The sequence below is a fragment of the Sminthopsis crassicaudata genome, chromosome 2 (genome assembly GCF_048593235.1).
Source record: "Sminthopsis crassicaudata isolate SCR6 chromosome 2, ASM4859323v1, whole genome shotgun sequence".
Classification (NCBI taxonomy): domain Eukaryota; kingdom Metazoa; phylum Chordata; class Mammalia; order Dasyuromorphia; family Dasyuridae; genus Sminthopsis; species Sminthopsis crassicaudata.
The window spans coordinates 371,746,279-371,763,587 of record NC_133618.1 but is presented as its reverse complement, the minus strand read 5'-3'; the positions used below and the strand labels follow the sequence as shown (position 1 = coordinate 371,763,587).

Sequence of the window (17,309 nt, the reverse complement as noted above, 5' to 3'; positions counted from 1 at the left end):
AATGTGTTACAATAGAACTTAAATTCTGCTTTGCAAAGAAAGTTTTTGTTCTGAATTCCAGTTTTTATTCATGAAGTTAATAAACAGGATTATAGATTTAGGCTTAGAAGAGACCTGATTTCAAATCATATGACAGAAATATCATTGTCTTCTCATGATGTCAGGTAGCGAATGTATCTCTTTTTCCTTGACCTGCCTCAGGATCTCACATTTTTCTATCATTTCCAAAATGATATGTGCTGAGTCATCCAAACACAACATGTTAATGTAGAGTGGCTCTATAGAATGAATATTGGCAGAAAATGGGGTCATTAGTTACAAAGTGTTTGTCATTCCTGCCTCCTTCCTTACATTGTAGGTGAAAAGAAACTTCGCTCTAGAGGAGTTGAGAGATATTGTGACTGTTTCAAATAACTTGAAATAAAAGGACAGATTTACTTGGATCAAACTGCCTATCTTTAAATTTTGAGCTCTCTTTTAATCTTGGACTTTTGAAGAATGTAAAGGGAAAGTCTCACTTTTAAGAGGTCAAAAAACAAAAGAACCTTGTAAATTCTTTCATCTGAATCTAGTAAAAAAATTAACAATAATTTTATTTTATATAAATAAGAATATATTATAATATATAAATAAAAATCAATAATAAAAATACTTTTTTTTATGTTGTCTTTGGATGACTGACTTGGTCTTCGTGTATATCATAAAACAGGCATAATACTGATTGTAGTCTTACTTAATAGGCTTATTATGTTATTATAGGCCCAAGTAGGATAATATATATAAAATATTTTTCGAATCTTACTTTGCTATATGTCAGTTTTTATAATTACTGTTACCTTTCAAACTTCCCCTTTTCTTAAGGTTTTCTCATTGGTTAGAAATATTGCTTGTATTAATGCTTTGTAGTCACCAGATGGCAGTGTTGTTTTACTAAAATAGCTTTGCTAATTATCCTTTCCATTGAGATGCTGCGCTTAGCTCATTCCTTATTTTAATACTAAAAATGTCAGCTATGTATTCATTTGCAATCACAGTCTAGATTTTTGTTCATTCATTTATTAATTTATCTGTCCATTTATTTATTTGATTGTTTATTTGTGTTTGGGTATGCTCAAGATTTCATTTTGAAAAGATATCTGTGCCAGATTTCCTTGCAGTATCTAATGCTACTGAAAATGGCCCATACATTAAATAGGCTTCATTAAAAGGATAGCTGTGTCCTTAACTCACCCTATTGTGTCTTCTTGCTGCACCACATAGAATATGCAGGATCACAATGTTTTTGAATGCCTGGAGTAAATAGGCAAGAGGGTGAGTTAAGGTTTTGTGGGTGTGGGGGGGAGGCTAGATTTCTTTTTTCTCATTTCAATTATCAACTGTCTCTATTATTCTATTAATAATGGGAGTATTATCATAAGCTTTTTAGTGCTGATTTGTTCATCGGATACAAAAGTTAATTTAGCTAACAAGATAATCTTAGAAGTCTCTACCTTCAAAATAGCATATCATCTTTTTCATCCCATCCAAGCCAGTCTGTCATTCTTCTAATTTCTATGCTAGTGAAGACTTGTTCTAGAACTTTAAGATATCCTTGTCTTAGGAGAAAGAGAGCCATAAAAAATCCAGGTGATTTGGGTTTTAATTTAACTTTGTAACTTATTAACTATTTGACCTTCAATCCATAAACTTTTATTAAGCCCCTACTGTGCTCTGGAAGGACACATAGACAAAAAGCAGTTAGTTTAACACTGCCCTCAAAGATCAAGCATTTAGCAGATTAATAATAACATGTACATACTTGGGTATATGTAGTATAATACAAAATAGAGGAAAAGGTGACCTTGGAAGAGTAGCAGGTAGTGGTACTGGACAAAGCTTCATTCAGGAAGTTGTGCTTGAAGACTTTTAAGAAAATCAAGAATTCCTGCGAATAATAGTGAGGAAGGAGTACAGCCAGTGTAAAGGCAGAGAGGAGATCATATAGAATATAGCCCAGTTCATTATACAGTTGAAGAAACTGAGATCTCCTGACATTTTTATTTTTTTATGATCCTCAAATTTGATAAACGTTTTGCCTTTCCATTAACAATAAATAATCTTTATAAAGTTCTTTTGCTGGCAATTATTTATTTCTTTTATATCCTAAATTCACAAGTTATATAATGGACATTCAAAGCCCTTATTGATTGGATAGCTGAAATTCTGAATTGTAGTCATTAACTGATCTTGTATTGTAGTTTTCTTTATTTTTAGTTTCTTCTAAATGAGTTTTGTAAAGTACTTCTCACAATGTCTGGCACATAGTAAATGCCATGTTAATGCTATTGGTTTTTTTTGGGGGGGGTGGGGTGTATTCTTGTTTTTGAGGCATTTGGGGTTAAGTGACACAATAAGTGTCTGAGGCTGGATTTGAACTGAAGTCCTCCTGACTTCAGGGCCTATGCTCTATCTCCTGAGCCATCTAGCTGTCCCTGATGTTGTTAAAGTAGAAAAATGAATAGGCTGCTTCAGGGAGTAGTGATTTCTCATTTCCTGTTATTTTCAGAGACAGAAATTTCTCTAACTTGCCAGTAATTTTATAGAGTGAAAGCTCTTTACTTGGGGTCCATCAACTTGCATAGGGAAAAGTTGCATCTTTATTTTCAATTTTATGCATTTAAAAAACATTATTTGGGGAAGTAATCCACAGGCTTACTAGACTGCCAAACACTCCCATTGCACACAAAAAAAGGTTAAGGATTCCATTTAAAGGAATTTGGATTAGACTAGGTAAGATTCCTTCCATTTCAAAGTTTTTAATGTGATAATACTGCCATTATTAAGTAGAATAATAGAGACAGGTTATCCCATGTGGTTGGTTCCCACTAGTTAGAAGAGCTTTTATTACTAATTTTTTGGAGGATAGCAGTGTTTTTTCTTGAGGTCAGTTTGCTACTAGCTTTATTAGCATTTTGCTTTATTAAGAGTTTAATAGAGTTAGACATAATATAGTTAAAATATATTTTCATAGAACAGTAAACTGTTTTGCAGGTGTTATTGAGTAATTTAAAGATCACTGAACTTCATGTTAGAATACCTGGAATCAAGACCTCACTCTTTCTGGTCTTTATTATTAGCTATATTAACCATGAATAAAACACAAAACCTAACCATAGCTTCTTTTTCTCTAAAATGGCGATAACACTATTTGTAGTAGCTATTTTATAGAGCTCTTATAAACAAAGTTCTTTACATATTGAAGAGCTACCTGTGATGGGGTAAGAGATTATGATAAAGAAAAAAAAAAATAGGTCCTTTGTAAAGTTCTTGAATTGTGAGGGTCCGGTCATCTGCTCAATTATAATCCTTCTTTGGGAGGAGATTTGTAAAATCTTTCCTTCTGTGCGCAGGTTTCTTGGAAGCTCTGAATCTCCTCCAGCTCTTGTCCTTTCAGCCCAGAGTCAATTTTCTCGGACCTAGTGCTGCCCTTCTTTTATCCTCCCAGAGAATAGGCATGTGAGAACTCAAGGGTGTGGGAAAATACTTCCACCAATGAACTTGCTCTTCTTAGAATTCCTAAGGTGCAAACTCCCTTTAAAGGCCCGAACCAAAGGTCTGAGCCAGAGAACTGTCAAGTCAACCTGAGTTCTCACCTTGTAATTGTCCAGACAACCTGAGTTCTCACCTTGTAATCCTAACAGTCCTTTAACTTAGAAATATTCTAAATATATGTACGGTCACCTTGTATTCAAGATCCTTTGTGGGGGGAGGTAAAGAACATGTCAGTTACCTTGTTTTTGTCTTTCCATTTTTTACTTCATATGTTTGATGGCTGCTGTGGTGACAGTGAGATATAGAGAAGATCCAATTTAATGGTGTTACTTTCTCACTATCCTTCTGGTTGCTACTACTAGGAATATGATAGAATGGGGGAGGTATAGTTGTTCCCTATTTGTTTGCCTATAATGCATTTTTCTTTGTTGGTTAGTTTGCCAGGTCAGATCACAAAAGACTCATTTAACCCCGTTTTAGTAGAACTTCTAAGGGTGTCCATTTAACAACTTTCTAAGAACTATTTTCTAAGAAACAGCTTAAGTATAGATAGGCTCATTACCAGAAGGCTATCATCTTGATGAAAAATTCTTTGACTATGGCAACTCATGGGAGGAAAAAAAACCCACCACCATGAAATGGTTATTTTTGAAAACTTTTTATTTCTTGCAGTGATAGTGCAACAAAATAGGATAGGAACAAAAGCTCTTAAAGAATCACAATTTTTAGGCCTTCTATAAAAATTCACTTAGATATTGGATAACAGAAATGTGAGAACCTTGTTTGTCCATTTGATGAGGTTTAGGTTTTGGGGTTCCCTTTAGTAGGGAACCAAATGATAAGGTTTAGATTTAGAGAACCAAAATGAAATTAGGGTTTTTGGTGGTCAAGGAGTTAAATGATAAGGTCTAGTGGAATGTTTGGGGTTCAGGGAACCAAATGGAGAGATTTGGCTTCCATGCAACCCCTTGGGATTTGGCACAAGGGTAGGGAGTTTTGGGGACTCCTTCTGGCGGTGCAGAGATTCTCTGTAAAGAAATTTACAGACCGGAAAACCTAGATTGATAAAAGGATTTATTATGGGGATTGGAAGCATAAAGTCTGGTTAGGGAAATAGGTGAGGGTAAAGATAGGATGGTGCTGGAAAGAGTATTCCAGTGGACAGAGGCCTTTGACATGCCAAGCATGGAGCTGCCATGTTTGGAACCTCTGCAAAGAGAGGATTTAGTTTGGCTCTTTTATAATAGGAGCTTTGGCTACCAGCTGAAGGGAACTTGTGAGTGGAGTCCCAAGTTGGCTCACTGGGTTTCTGCTTGAGTTGGAATTCAATGAGTTTCTTCAATTCAATAGGATTGGAATTCCTTTTGCTAGATAACAGAATGAAACTGTCTTGCTTTTCCTCTGGTGGGGTTCCTCACTGAGGAAGAGTTGAAAGAGATTTTCTCCTTCAAGAATTTTTAGAGTTGGACTTATTATATTATACATATTGTGAATAAATTATATTATATATATATAATTATATTTGTGACTCTTTTTTCTACTAATGAAATTATAAGACACACAAAACATTTATTTAAATGGGAAAAATGACATTCAGTTTCTCCTTGGGCAGTCAAATCAAGGAGTTAAAAACCCTCCACAAATTTTAAGCTGCAAACTACCTTAGAGGTAATGTGTGGTTCATTTCTTCATATTACAGCTGAATATACTTGTATTCCTTCTCAGGGCAGGGAGCCATTCCTTATGATAAAGAATTAAATATTCCTTTCATTCATTCTTTTTTGAGAATTGGCTGTGTACTGAACAAGTTTACAGGTAAGTTGTAACTGTGTGGTGCTAACCCTAGGAGTGAATGGGTCTTGGTTCCAACTTCTAAACTGTTCTAAAGCCTGCAGAGTAATAACTTGTACAGAAATCCCTGACCAAAGTTGGGGAGCTTGCAGTTCTATCATTTTTGACAAGTAGAGTTGTCTAGTTGGTTTTTAGTGATGTAGTTTAGCAACAGTGTACTATAACTACAATTGGGACAAGCCCATAATTGTATTGTTTAGACCCAATAAGCAATATTTTGGGAACTTGCAGAACTCAAATAGAGAGGTAGAAATCAGACTTTGCCCTTTATCAGACCATTTTAGGAACATGGAAAGCTTGAATATATTCCAACCTGTGCTAAAACCCTGAAAATCTGGAATCATATAATATTCACAACTCCCAAGAAAACAGCAGAAGGATCATCCTAAAAATGTCCTCTAGAAATACAGATTCGGTCCCCAATTAAAGCCTGGGATTAAAGGCTGGAAGAATAAACAAAGAATCCCACCACTAAAAAATGGTGACAGAAATTACTTAAGGTATAAACCCAGAAGAAGATGAATCTAAAACATCAATATGATATTATTAATGAGCATTTATTTATATAGTGTTTAAAGTTTGCAAAAAGTTGTGAAGTTTGCTCATTTCAAATATAATCTCATTTTATCCATATGACAACCACCCTAGAATCAATGGACTATAATTATGTATATTATATTATGTGTATTATCTAGCATGTCTTGAAGGCCAGAATTTAAACTTGTCTTCCTCACTCCACGTCCAACACTTGTATCTACTGTGTCTCTTAGCTGCCTCAAAGAAAAACGTAACTTTGATACTATTTCAACTAGAATTCTTATAACATTAGTTTTAAATTTTTAAAAAGTCTTTATAAAGGAAATGAGAGCATTTGAGAAAAAATGGAAAAGAAATGAGAGCTGTGGAAGAAAGAATTTAAATGGAATTAACAGTTTGAAATAAGCATCAAATTCCTTGAAAATTAGAGTAGCCCCATTAGAAGTCAAAAGACTGGCATAGTAAAAACAACTGACCTAGAAAACAGATGATTTAGGAATAAAACTGTACTACCTGTAAACTACTCCAAGATATCACCAAAGAAAATTGGCCAGATTTCTTAGACCCAGAAGGCAAAATGGAGATCAAAAGAACCCACTAATCACCACCTGAAAGAAATTTCTAAATGAAAATTCTTGGAAACATTATAGCCAAAATCTAGAGATTTTAGATCAGAGGAAAAGTAATTCAAGCAGTCAAAAAAAAAATTAAGTATTAAGGAACCATAGGTTCACATAGGGTAGTAAACACCTCTTCAAATGAGTGGAAAATTGAGTACGGTAGACACTCCCAATTAAAAGATCAGAGTCAGGTAGAAACTTTGAAATAAAAAAAATAAAAAGATAAACATAAGCAAACTATCATAAAGAACTAATGAATGAACTGTTTATATACTGATATGGGGAAAATAACACTATGTGTCCCTTCTGGTCTTGGAAGGTTCTCCCTCCTTATCTCAACTTCTTTAAATCTCAACTAAAATCCCACCTTCTTTTGGAAGCTTTCCCTTATATCTCTTAGTTCAAGTGTTTTTCATATGTTATTTATTTTCAATTCTGTATATTAAGTTGTTCATATTTGTTTGCATGTTATCTGCCCCAATAATCCTGAATTTCTTAAAGACAGGAATGTCTTTTGCCTTTTATATTCTTACAGCCTGACACATTGCACTTGTTTAACCTCTACCTTCATTCCATTTTTTATGAGTTTTGTAAACTCTAGAATCAGTTTAGAGGCTTGATTTTTTTTTTTTTCATAGCTTTTTATTTACAAGAAATATACATGGGTAATTTTTCAGCATTGACAATTGCAAAACCTTTTGTTCCAACTTTTCCCCTCCTTCCCCCTCCCCCTCCCCCAGATGGCAGGTTGACTAATACATGTTATTTATGAATTTAAATTTGCCTTTAGTCACTTACCATGTGATTAAAGTTGTCACTTTTATATGCAAGTCATTTTTTTCTGTTCATTGTTTTCAGAAATGTTCATATTTTATTTTTGTAACCTTGAAGTTAAAAAATTTTTTGGAAGAGTAGAAAATTATATATTATAAGTAACATCACAAATTCCATCTTTTGGCATAAGAACTCACTATTTGATAAAAATTGCTGGGAAAACTATAGGACACAAAGAATATAAACCAACTCTAAGATCCCTTACACCTACCAGATTGGCCAATATGACAAAAAAAGGAAAGTAATATAAATGTTGGAAAGAATGTGGGAAAATTGAGACACTAATGCATTGTTGGTGGGGTTGTGAACTGATTCAACCATTGTGGAGAGCAATTGGAATGATATCCAACAGGTAAACAGATTATGCATACCTTTTGATTCAGCAATGATACTACTTGATATGTATCCTAAAGAGATCATAAAAAGAGAAAAGTATCTACATGTGCAAAAATATTTATAGCAGTTCTTTTTCTGGTGTCAAAATATTGGAAATTGATGGGATGTACTTGGAGAATGGCTGAACAAACTGTGGCATATGAATGTAATGGAATACTATTATACAATAAGAAATAATGAATAGGTAGATGTCAGAAAAACCTGGAAAAATTGTATGAACTGATAAAAGTAAAATCAGAATCAGGAAAATATTGTATATCAGCAACATTGTATGATAATCAATTATGATTGACCAAGCTCTTCTCAGCAACACATTCAAGACAAGTATGTGAAGGACTCACAAAGGAAAATGCTGTCTATAACTAGGGAACTTTAACTAAAGGATTTTTTTTTTTTTTTTTTTTTTTCTGAGACAGTGGGGTTAAGTGACTTGCCCAGGAACACACATCGAGGAAGTGTTAAGTGACTGTGGATACACTGCGCCATCTAGCTCCCCCTAACTGATAGATTCTTGTCTGCAAATTGAATTTTTTTTTCACATTAATCTTTCTTTTTTTTTTTAATATGTTTCTTCTTTCACAACTGTGACTAATATGGAAATATGTGTAAATGATAGCACATATATAAGCTATATTATACTGCTTACCTTCTTCAAGGGAGAGAATAAAATTTAGAACTCAAATCTTATAAATATGAATGCTAAAATTTTTCTTGACATGTAACTGGATGAGGGAGTAGTTTAAAAATAAAAAAATTATAAATTATGTCACCGAATATCAAATTTATTATATTTTAAAAGCTGGGAAGTAACTGGTTGCTGATGTGAGACTTTTTGCTGGATTGGCTATCAGTGAATAATCCAACCATCAAAGTTCCTATAGCAGAGCTTTTTTTTAAATTAAGATAATTCCAATCTGTCCTGTTTTACTGTCCTGTAAAGGAACGGATTGAAACAGACTATTTTCATTTCCTAAAGAAATTTAAACAATTTAAATTATAACAAACAGAGAACAAAAGGAAATACTTTAACAAAGTATGGGGAGTATGGTATAAAAAGACTGCAAAGGTAGGAGGAGACTACATTATGAAGGATTCTGAATGCCCAACAGAGGATTTTGCATTTAGTCCCCTGAGGCAAAAGGAAGTCACTGTGGTTTGAGTAGAAGGGGGTCTCACATGATCATATCATTTTAATGGCAGAATGGAGGGTGGTAGTCAGATCCTCTCACAAACCATTTTAGTAATATAATCCTGAGGTGAGATGCACCAGAGTGATAAAAAGGCTTTTACTCATCATGGTATCAGAGGAGAGAGGTAACTGGAAAAGAAGATATTTTGTGAATGGTATTTTTGCGTCATTGGTTGGTATATAATGCTCAGAGACCTAGAGGAAACCTTCAGGACATAGAATACCTCTGTGAAAGTATTCCACATGTTCCACATAGTATTTCACGTATACATGACCACTTGAGCAAGAACTGTACAAAGTGAAAAGGAATAAAGATTATATAAAGTTTTCATCATTTGGAAGGAGTACTTACCTTGAGATTACAGATTCATCCATATAGCTAAAGCCTATAGAAATTACTTTAGTCCTTTATTTTAGCTGCTATACCGAAACCTTATTTTATGGAAAATGCATTCTGACTTCTGAATAACCAATTTACAAATAAATTAAAACACAATAAGGCCCCAAACACTTAAGTACTAGAGCTACATATAAAATATTGCTTACAGCTGTGAGGGTTATTATGCTAAATGACATAGTTGCTACCCACTGTGACCTCTTTTCTTAGTATAGAAGAACAGGAATTTGTAGAACACCACCATTATATGTTAAATAACCAGATTGCAGAGTGTTTTCTAATTTACATTTTTCCTATTTGACTAAGAGTTGTAGTCATGGATCATTTATATTTCATCTCTTGTCATTAAAAATCTTTATTACAACAGATTGGTTCACTTAGATGATTAATTTCAGGATAATTAAATGAATTCTGGACATATGACTTAATGCTGTTTACTGTTCTAGATTAAGTGACCATAGTTCATTTGGAGATATTAAAGATATAGAATTGACTGTTCTAAGTAGAAATTAATGTTTATTTCAAAAGTCATACTTGTTTCTTTTTCAAGTCTTTTTCTTCTATTTTCTGTATGATATTAGTATACATTAATACTTAAGTTTTTGTTGATATACTATCCCTGTGAAGTCATTTCAATATATCCAAATGTGGGTATACTTTCCAACAAATGTAGATTTCTGCCTTTTTTTTACCTTAGTCTAGAAAATCTTTGTGAGTTTCTGAAAAATTTATCACCTAATTGCCAATGTTTTGATTACTTTTCTTTCAGAATTATAGGAAGGGTAGTCTTTGAGCAACATAGGCAGTCTGTCACTGGTACTAATCTTAAAACCTTTACAGTTTGGTGGAATATGCCAGAACTTGGGCTTTTATGGCATATCCTTTAAGAATCTGGGGTTGTCCATTTCTAGTCATATGAAAAGGTACTCTAAAAATCACTGTTGATCAGAGAAATGCAAATTAAGACAACTCTGAGATACCACTACACACCTGTCAGATTGGCTAAAATGACAGGAAAAAACAAGGATAAATGTTGGAGAGGATGTGGGAAAACTAATATATTTTATTGGTCTAACTGAATGAGTCCAGGCATTTTGCAGATCAGTTTGGAACTATGTTCAAAAAGTTATCAAACTGTGCATAACCTTTGCCCCAGCAGTGTTTCTATTGGGCCTATATCCCAAAGAGATCTTAAAGGAGGGAAAGGGACCTGTATGTGCAAGAATGTTTGTGGCAGTCCTCTTTGTAGTGGCGAGAAACTGGAAACTTGTGGATGCCCATCAATTGGAGAATGGCTGGATAAATTGTGGTATATGAATGTTATGGAATATTCTATAAGAAATGACCAACAGGATGATTTCAGGAAGGCCTGGAGAGATTTACATAAACTGATGCCGAGTGAAATGAGCAGGACCAGGAGATCATTGTACACAACAACATCAATATTATATGACGATCAATTCTGATGGATGTGACTCTTTCCCACAATGAAATGATTGATGGCAGTTCCAAAAGATGAAGTTGGGAACCACCTTCTGGTTGATGCAGGTCCCAAAGCTTTTGCATGCTGACTTCCTTAGTGGCAATGTCCTGAGGGAGAGGGAGAAGGACAGAGGGGGAGGGAGGAAGAGAGGATATATATATATTTTTTTCTCTTTCAGTGGTTCCCTTCATCACAAGATCACAAGCCATCTACACCTAGAGAGAGGAATGTCAGGACTGAATGTTGATCACAACATAACATTCTCACTCTTTTTGTTGTTGTTTGCTTGCATTGTTTTCTTATTTTCTTTCCTTTTTGATCTGGTTTTTTTCGTGCAATGAGAGAATTGTATAAATATGTTTACACATTTGATTTAACATACATTTTGACATAACATATATTGGGTTGCTTGCCATTTGGGGAAAGGATTGAGGGGAAGGAGGGGAAAATCTGAAACAAAAGGCTATGCAAGGGTCAGTGTTGAAAAATTATCCTGCATATGTTTTGAAAATAAAAAGCTTTTAAAAAGAAAAAAAAGAAAGGGTTGTCTGCATGCTATGGTTGAAGCATCAGAGTAAGACTTTAGTAGAAGGCTAAAAAATACTTAGAGAGAATATAGTCTCTACTATTTCTAGGAGTAGAAAAGCTTTCAATATAATTTGTGCAGTTCTATTATTGAATATTTTGAATCTTTCCCAAAGCATTTAAAATCCATTTCTTATTGTTCAGAGGGCAGAATAGCTATTTGTCCCAATCAATATTCTGTCCTCATTTTCTACATATCACCTAAATTTGGGTCTTAAACATAGATGCTCACAAAAATATTTTATTGAATGATGTCTAATTCTTTTATTACATTCCATTATCAGGGGAATTGTATTCAACTTCACAAACTTTTAGTACTTTCTATGAATACAAACTGTATTAGGTGCTAGGGATATAAAGCCAGTAGGGGAAATTGTTCCCTTGTAAGTTCCTAATGAACTTACTCAAGGTAAAAGACTTTGCTGACTGCAAATAAGCACAAGAAGATTTGAAGAAGAGGTGAGAAGAATCTGAAAAGACTTTTCTAAAGAGGTGGTATCCAATAAACTCTGAAGGAAACCTGTCTATGAAAGGCAATAGATTTATATGCTGAGGGAATATCATTTGAGTCGAGGTACGAATGATGAAAATAAATCAGATGAGATAAGCAGTAGCCAGATGATGAAGGGCATTGAATGATATAATATTTGTAAAGCATTTAGCATAGTTCTTACACAGAAAATGAACTTAATAAATGTTTATTCTCCCAATAAATGCCAAATTAAGAAATTTGTGTTTTTCCCTAGGGACACTACAGATCTTTTTTATTTTATTTTATTTTATTTTTAATATATATATCTCTTTTTGTTGACAGAACATATGCATGGGTAATTTTTCAACATTGTCCCTTGCACTTACACTTCTGTTCCAACTTTTCCCTTCCCTCCCTCCACCCCCTCCCCTAGATGGCAGACAGTCTCATACATGTTAATCATTGGTCTGGCAATGAACAAATGACCAAATATGAAATGGCATGTGCTATTGAAGATGCTTTTAACCTTCCTAATAATCACTTAAGACCTATCACCAACAGCCCAGTCTTGGGAGCTCCACGTCCAAGAAATGCTCAACTTGACTGCTCCAAATTAGAGACCCTGGGCATTGGCCAACGAACACCACTTCGGGTTGGAATTAAAGAATCACTTTGGCCTTTTCTCATTGACAAGAGATAGGACAAACAGTCCTTCATTTGTTTTAAGTACAAAAAGTACAGTATATGGCACTTTTTTATTTTTTATTTTTTATTATATATATATATTTTATAATATTATCCCTTGTATTCATTTTTCCAAATTATCCCCCCCCTCCCTCTATTCCCTCCCCCCGATGACAGGCAATCCCATACATTTTACATGTGTTACAATATAGTCTAGGTACAATACATGTGTGTGAATATCATTTTCTTGTTGCACAATAAACATTAGAATCCGAAGGTACATGCAACCTGGGCAGACAGATATTAGTGCTAACAATTTACATTCACTTCCCAGTGTTTCTTCTCTGGGTGTAGCTACCTCTGTCCATCATTGATCAACTGGAAGTGAGTTGGTTTTTCTTTATGTTGAAGATTTCCACTTCCATCAGAATACATCCTCATACAGTATTGTTGTTGAAGTGTACAGTGATCTTCTGGTTCTGCTCATTTCACTCAGCATCAGTTGATTTAAGTCTCTCCAGGCCTCTCTGTATTCCTCCTGCTGGTCATTTCTTACAGAGCAATAATATTCCATAACCTTCATATACCACAATTTACCCAACCATTCTCCAACTGATGGGCATCCATTCATCTTCCAGTTTCTAGCTACAACAAAAAGAGCTGCCACAAACATTTTGGCACAAGTATATGGCACTTTTTAAAGAAAAAGGAAATAGTTTTGTATGAGTGTTCAATTGTGAACATATGTGTACACATCCATACAGTTCTTTTTTGCACAAGAAAACTCGGATTTAGAAAGGTAAAAATAACCTGGGAAGAAAAATAAAAATGCAAGTAGTTCACATTCATTTCCCAGTGTTCTTTCTCTGGGTGTATCTAGTTCTATCCATCTTTGTTCAATTAGAACTGAATTGGATCTTCTCATTGTTGAAGATATCCACTTCCATCAGAATACATCCTCATACAGTATTGTTGAAGTGTATAATTATCCCCTAGTTCTGTTCGTTTCACTCAGCATCAATTCTTGTAAATCTCTCCAGGCCTTTCTGTATTTAACCTGCTGGTCATTTCTTACCGAACAATAATATTCCATAACATTCATATACCACAATTTATTCAGCCATTCTCCAATTGAGGTGCATTCACGTAGTTTCCAGTTTTTTGAGTATAGTCCTAAATTGTTCTCCAGAATGGCTGAATCCATTCACAACTCCACCAACAATGCATCAGGGGACACTGCAGAGCTCTTGAACAAAGTAATAATACTTTTTTTGTTCTTGTTGGTGTTTTTCAGTAGATGAATACATTGCCATTGCCAAGGAGAAGCATGGATACAATATGGAGCAGGTATTAAAATGATTTTTTTTTTTAATCATTAAGTGCTGTTCTGTAAACTGTTGAAGAGGATTTTCTTATAGTACTATAATGCAATTATCTTATTGTTCTTTTGTACTTAACACCTTTGCTCAATAAGTCAGTCTCTCTCCCTCTATGTTCCTTTCTTGCCTTTTACTATTTTTGTCCTTAAGTTCTGAAGGGACCTTAGAAATCACCTTTCCTATAAAATGAGCTAATAATTACCTACCTCACCGGGTGAATATAGGGAGAAAAATAGCTTATAAATCTTTAAAAAAAATTCTGTAGAAATATGAACTAATAACTAATGTAACCTCTTTCTCCATCTGTAAATCTTTCTACAAATTACAAAAATTATTCTACTCTTAACTTAAAAATTGACATTGATGAGGAGAAATTACTTCCTATCAAAGAAGTTCTTTTCATTAGTGAATATATTATATTGTTCAGTAAATCCCAAGGGCACTTATCAGGTGGGTAGGAAGAAGTACCACATTCTTATTTAGAGTTAGGAAAGAGGGGAGAAGATAGCATTTCTGGTGTGGTTCTAATCACAATTTCTTTATTTGAAGCAGCTCAAGGAAGAGGAAAGGATGGGTTTTTAAGGGTTTTTTTTAATACAAGTTGAAGAAAAAAATTTAAAAAATTTGTCTAGTTATAAAATCAGAAATTTTTAATGAAGATTCTCATCTACCTGGCCCATAAATATCTATTATGTTTGGATGGCTTAGCCCTCCCCATTTTCAATTTGATAGACTCCCTGTGTTGTACTTGGGTGGTCTGGATCAATACTACCCTCTTCTATCCTCCCGTCACAACTAATACTTCTGATTAAGTCAGACTGATTTCCTTTTTTTTTTTTTTTTTTTAATCTCTATCTTATCACTTCTACATAAGTGGGATTATAGAATTGAAAAGTTGGAAGGGAATCTGAGGACTGTTATCTTTTCAAGGATTTTCATCTGTAATATTCTTAACAATCATAACCAAAAAACTTTTTAGAGTGAAGAAACTAAATAGAAAAAATTCCAGTAGCATTGTGTTTGCTCTTTACCTCTATTGATAACATTACATATGTTTGAGGTTGTTTGATCTAAGATTATAGTATTGCATATAAAAGTTTTTATGTGTATTATATGTATATTTTAGGCTCTTGGGATGCTTTTTTGGCATAAGCACAATATTGAAAAATCCTTGGCTGATCTACCCAACTTTACCCCATTTCCAGATGAGTGGACTGTGGAAGATAAAGTTCTCTTTGAACAGGCCTTTAGTTTTCATGGGAAAACATTTCATAGAATCCAACAAATGGTAAGTAGATTAAAAAGATATGGAAGGACGTTATCCAGTACATTATGTCTTGGTACAGGTATGCTGGTTTGATTGTGTATAGTATTCAGAAAAGGGTATTTATAACTGTTTTAGTCATTTATTCAAAAATGTTTAACTGAAATCTTGTCTTAAGAAATTTTTGAAGATGTTTTTAAAAATATAAGGCTTAAAAATAAATCAAGGGCTATGGTAGATACATAGGGAATATAGTAGGGTTTTACAATAGATGTGCATATTATTATTAGATGAAGTCACTGTTACATGTGCCTCTGCTGAACTGTTTGTTGTGAGGACTGTTCAATTCTGATAGTAGGGAGAGCTATCTTCAGATATCAGTGATCAAAACGAAGTATCAACAATTAAAAAAAAAAAAACTTTGGGTGTGCTATATTGCTTAAACAGGATAATTCTATTATTTCTTATGACTTTTGCCACTTAGCTCAGTAGAACTATGCCCTGTAGACAATAATAATCAGAATTTATGGTGATTTTGGCTATGGAGTAGGTTAAAATTTTACTTGCACTAAGAAAAAAAAAGTTTCACTTATTTGTATTTGAATTTAAATAATAACTTACAGTATTTAAATTCAAATTGTAGTTTATACAATAAAGTTTTATAAGAATACATTTTCTTTCTTTTCTTTTCTTTCTTTCTTTCTTTTTTTTAAAGCTTCCTGATAAGTCTATAGCAAGTCTAGTGAAATTTTACTATTCTTGGAAGAAGACAAGAACCAAAACCAGTGTGATGGATCGTCATGCTCGGAAACAGAAAAGAGAACGGGAGGAAAGGTAATAATTCATCATTACATTTATTTATTTATTTTCACTAGCTTGGGCAATTTTGGTTAGTCACTAGAGTTCATGAGAGCATGTAAAAATGCGAAAATTGCTTGTAGTTTCCCCAGTTATTTCCTGATAGAATAGTAGTTAAACAGAAACATTGCAATTAATAAGTAGATGTTTTCTTCATTTTTGCCAATATATCCCTCTCTTTTAATTTAGTGAATATTTAAAATAATAATATAATTTTTAGGTTGAAATGGCATGGTTTCACAAGTTACATCTGGAGTCTCAACAAATTCATAACCCTAAATGGCCATTTGGAATCAGTTGTCAAAATATTAAAAATAGATCAGGGCAGCTTATTCTACTTTGAGTAGTGTCAGTTATTTTAAATTTGCAAAGCCTACCTGTTACTTCTAGTTCTCTCTTTGGGTTCAAAAGTACAATCTAATTACTCTTCTATCTTATGCCTTTAAAGTTCTTGAAGAGAGTTATTATCCACCTTGACCTTTTCCTCTTCTAATCCATGTTCTCTTCAAGCCAGATATTCCCAGTTCTTTCATTTGATGACAATGTGGCTTGGGCTTTTGGGGTCTTTTATTTTCCTGCTGCTCTTCACCTTTTCTATCAGCTTAATGCAGTATTCTAGATGTAGTATGACTAGAACAAACAGAGGATGGTGGATTAGTTGCTTCCTTATTGCTTCTTTTGATGCACTACAAGACAACTCATTTGTATTTTGAATACCATTTCACATTTTGGATTCATCAAAGTTATGATCCACTAAATTTTTTTCAGATAAAATTGCTGATTTGTTTAATTTTTGTCTGGCTAAACATGACTTCTCTTTTACTTGTCAAATCAGGTTTTTTGACCAGAATGTAAGACTTCATTTATCCCTACTAAATTTCATTTTAAACCAGTTTTTTTGTAAAGAAAGGGGGAATTCAAATCTCTCCCTTGGCAAGTCGTTTAACCTTTCTTGCTTTCAATTTCTTCATCTGCAAGATTAAATTAGAGGGAGAAGTTCCCTTTTAGCTCTACATCTAGGAAAGTATGATATATTGAAATTCTTGTCTTTTTAGTATGTTATCCGTCTCTTTGTTTTGTGTCATCTTTAAATTTAAAGTGCCATCCTTCCCTTTATTAAAATCTTGGAAAACAATATTAAACAGAACAAGGCTAAGTGCAGTTTCCAAGGGAACTCTATTATGGTTTCTTTTCACATAAATATGGAACTAGTAATAACTATTTTGGCT

General features: G+C 33.7%; 1 protein-coding gene across 1 annotated transcript in view; it reads left to right on the top strand.

Annotated features, from left to right (window-relative positions):
* The window catches only part of RCOR1 (REST corepressor 1), a 92,876-nt gene that overhangs the window by 62,436 nt on the left and 13,131 nt on the right, over nt 1–17,309 (top strand). Inside the window, exons 4-6 of the mRNA XM_074291207.1 lie at nt 13,874–13,926; nt 15,085–15,246; nt 15,938–16,056. Of these exons, the coding sequence (XP_074147308.1) occupies nt 13,874–13,926; nt 15,085–15,246; nt 15,938–16,056 (334 nt within the window). The remainder of the gene's footprint in view (nt 1–13,873; nt 13,927–15,084; nt 15,247–15,937; nt 16,057–17,309) is intronic.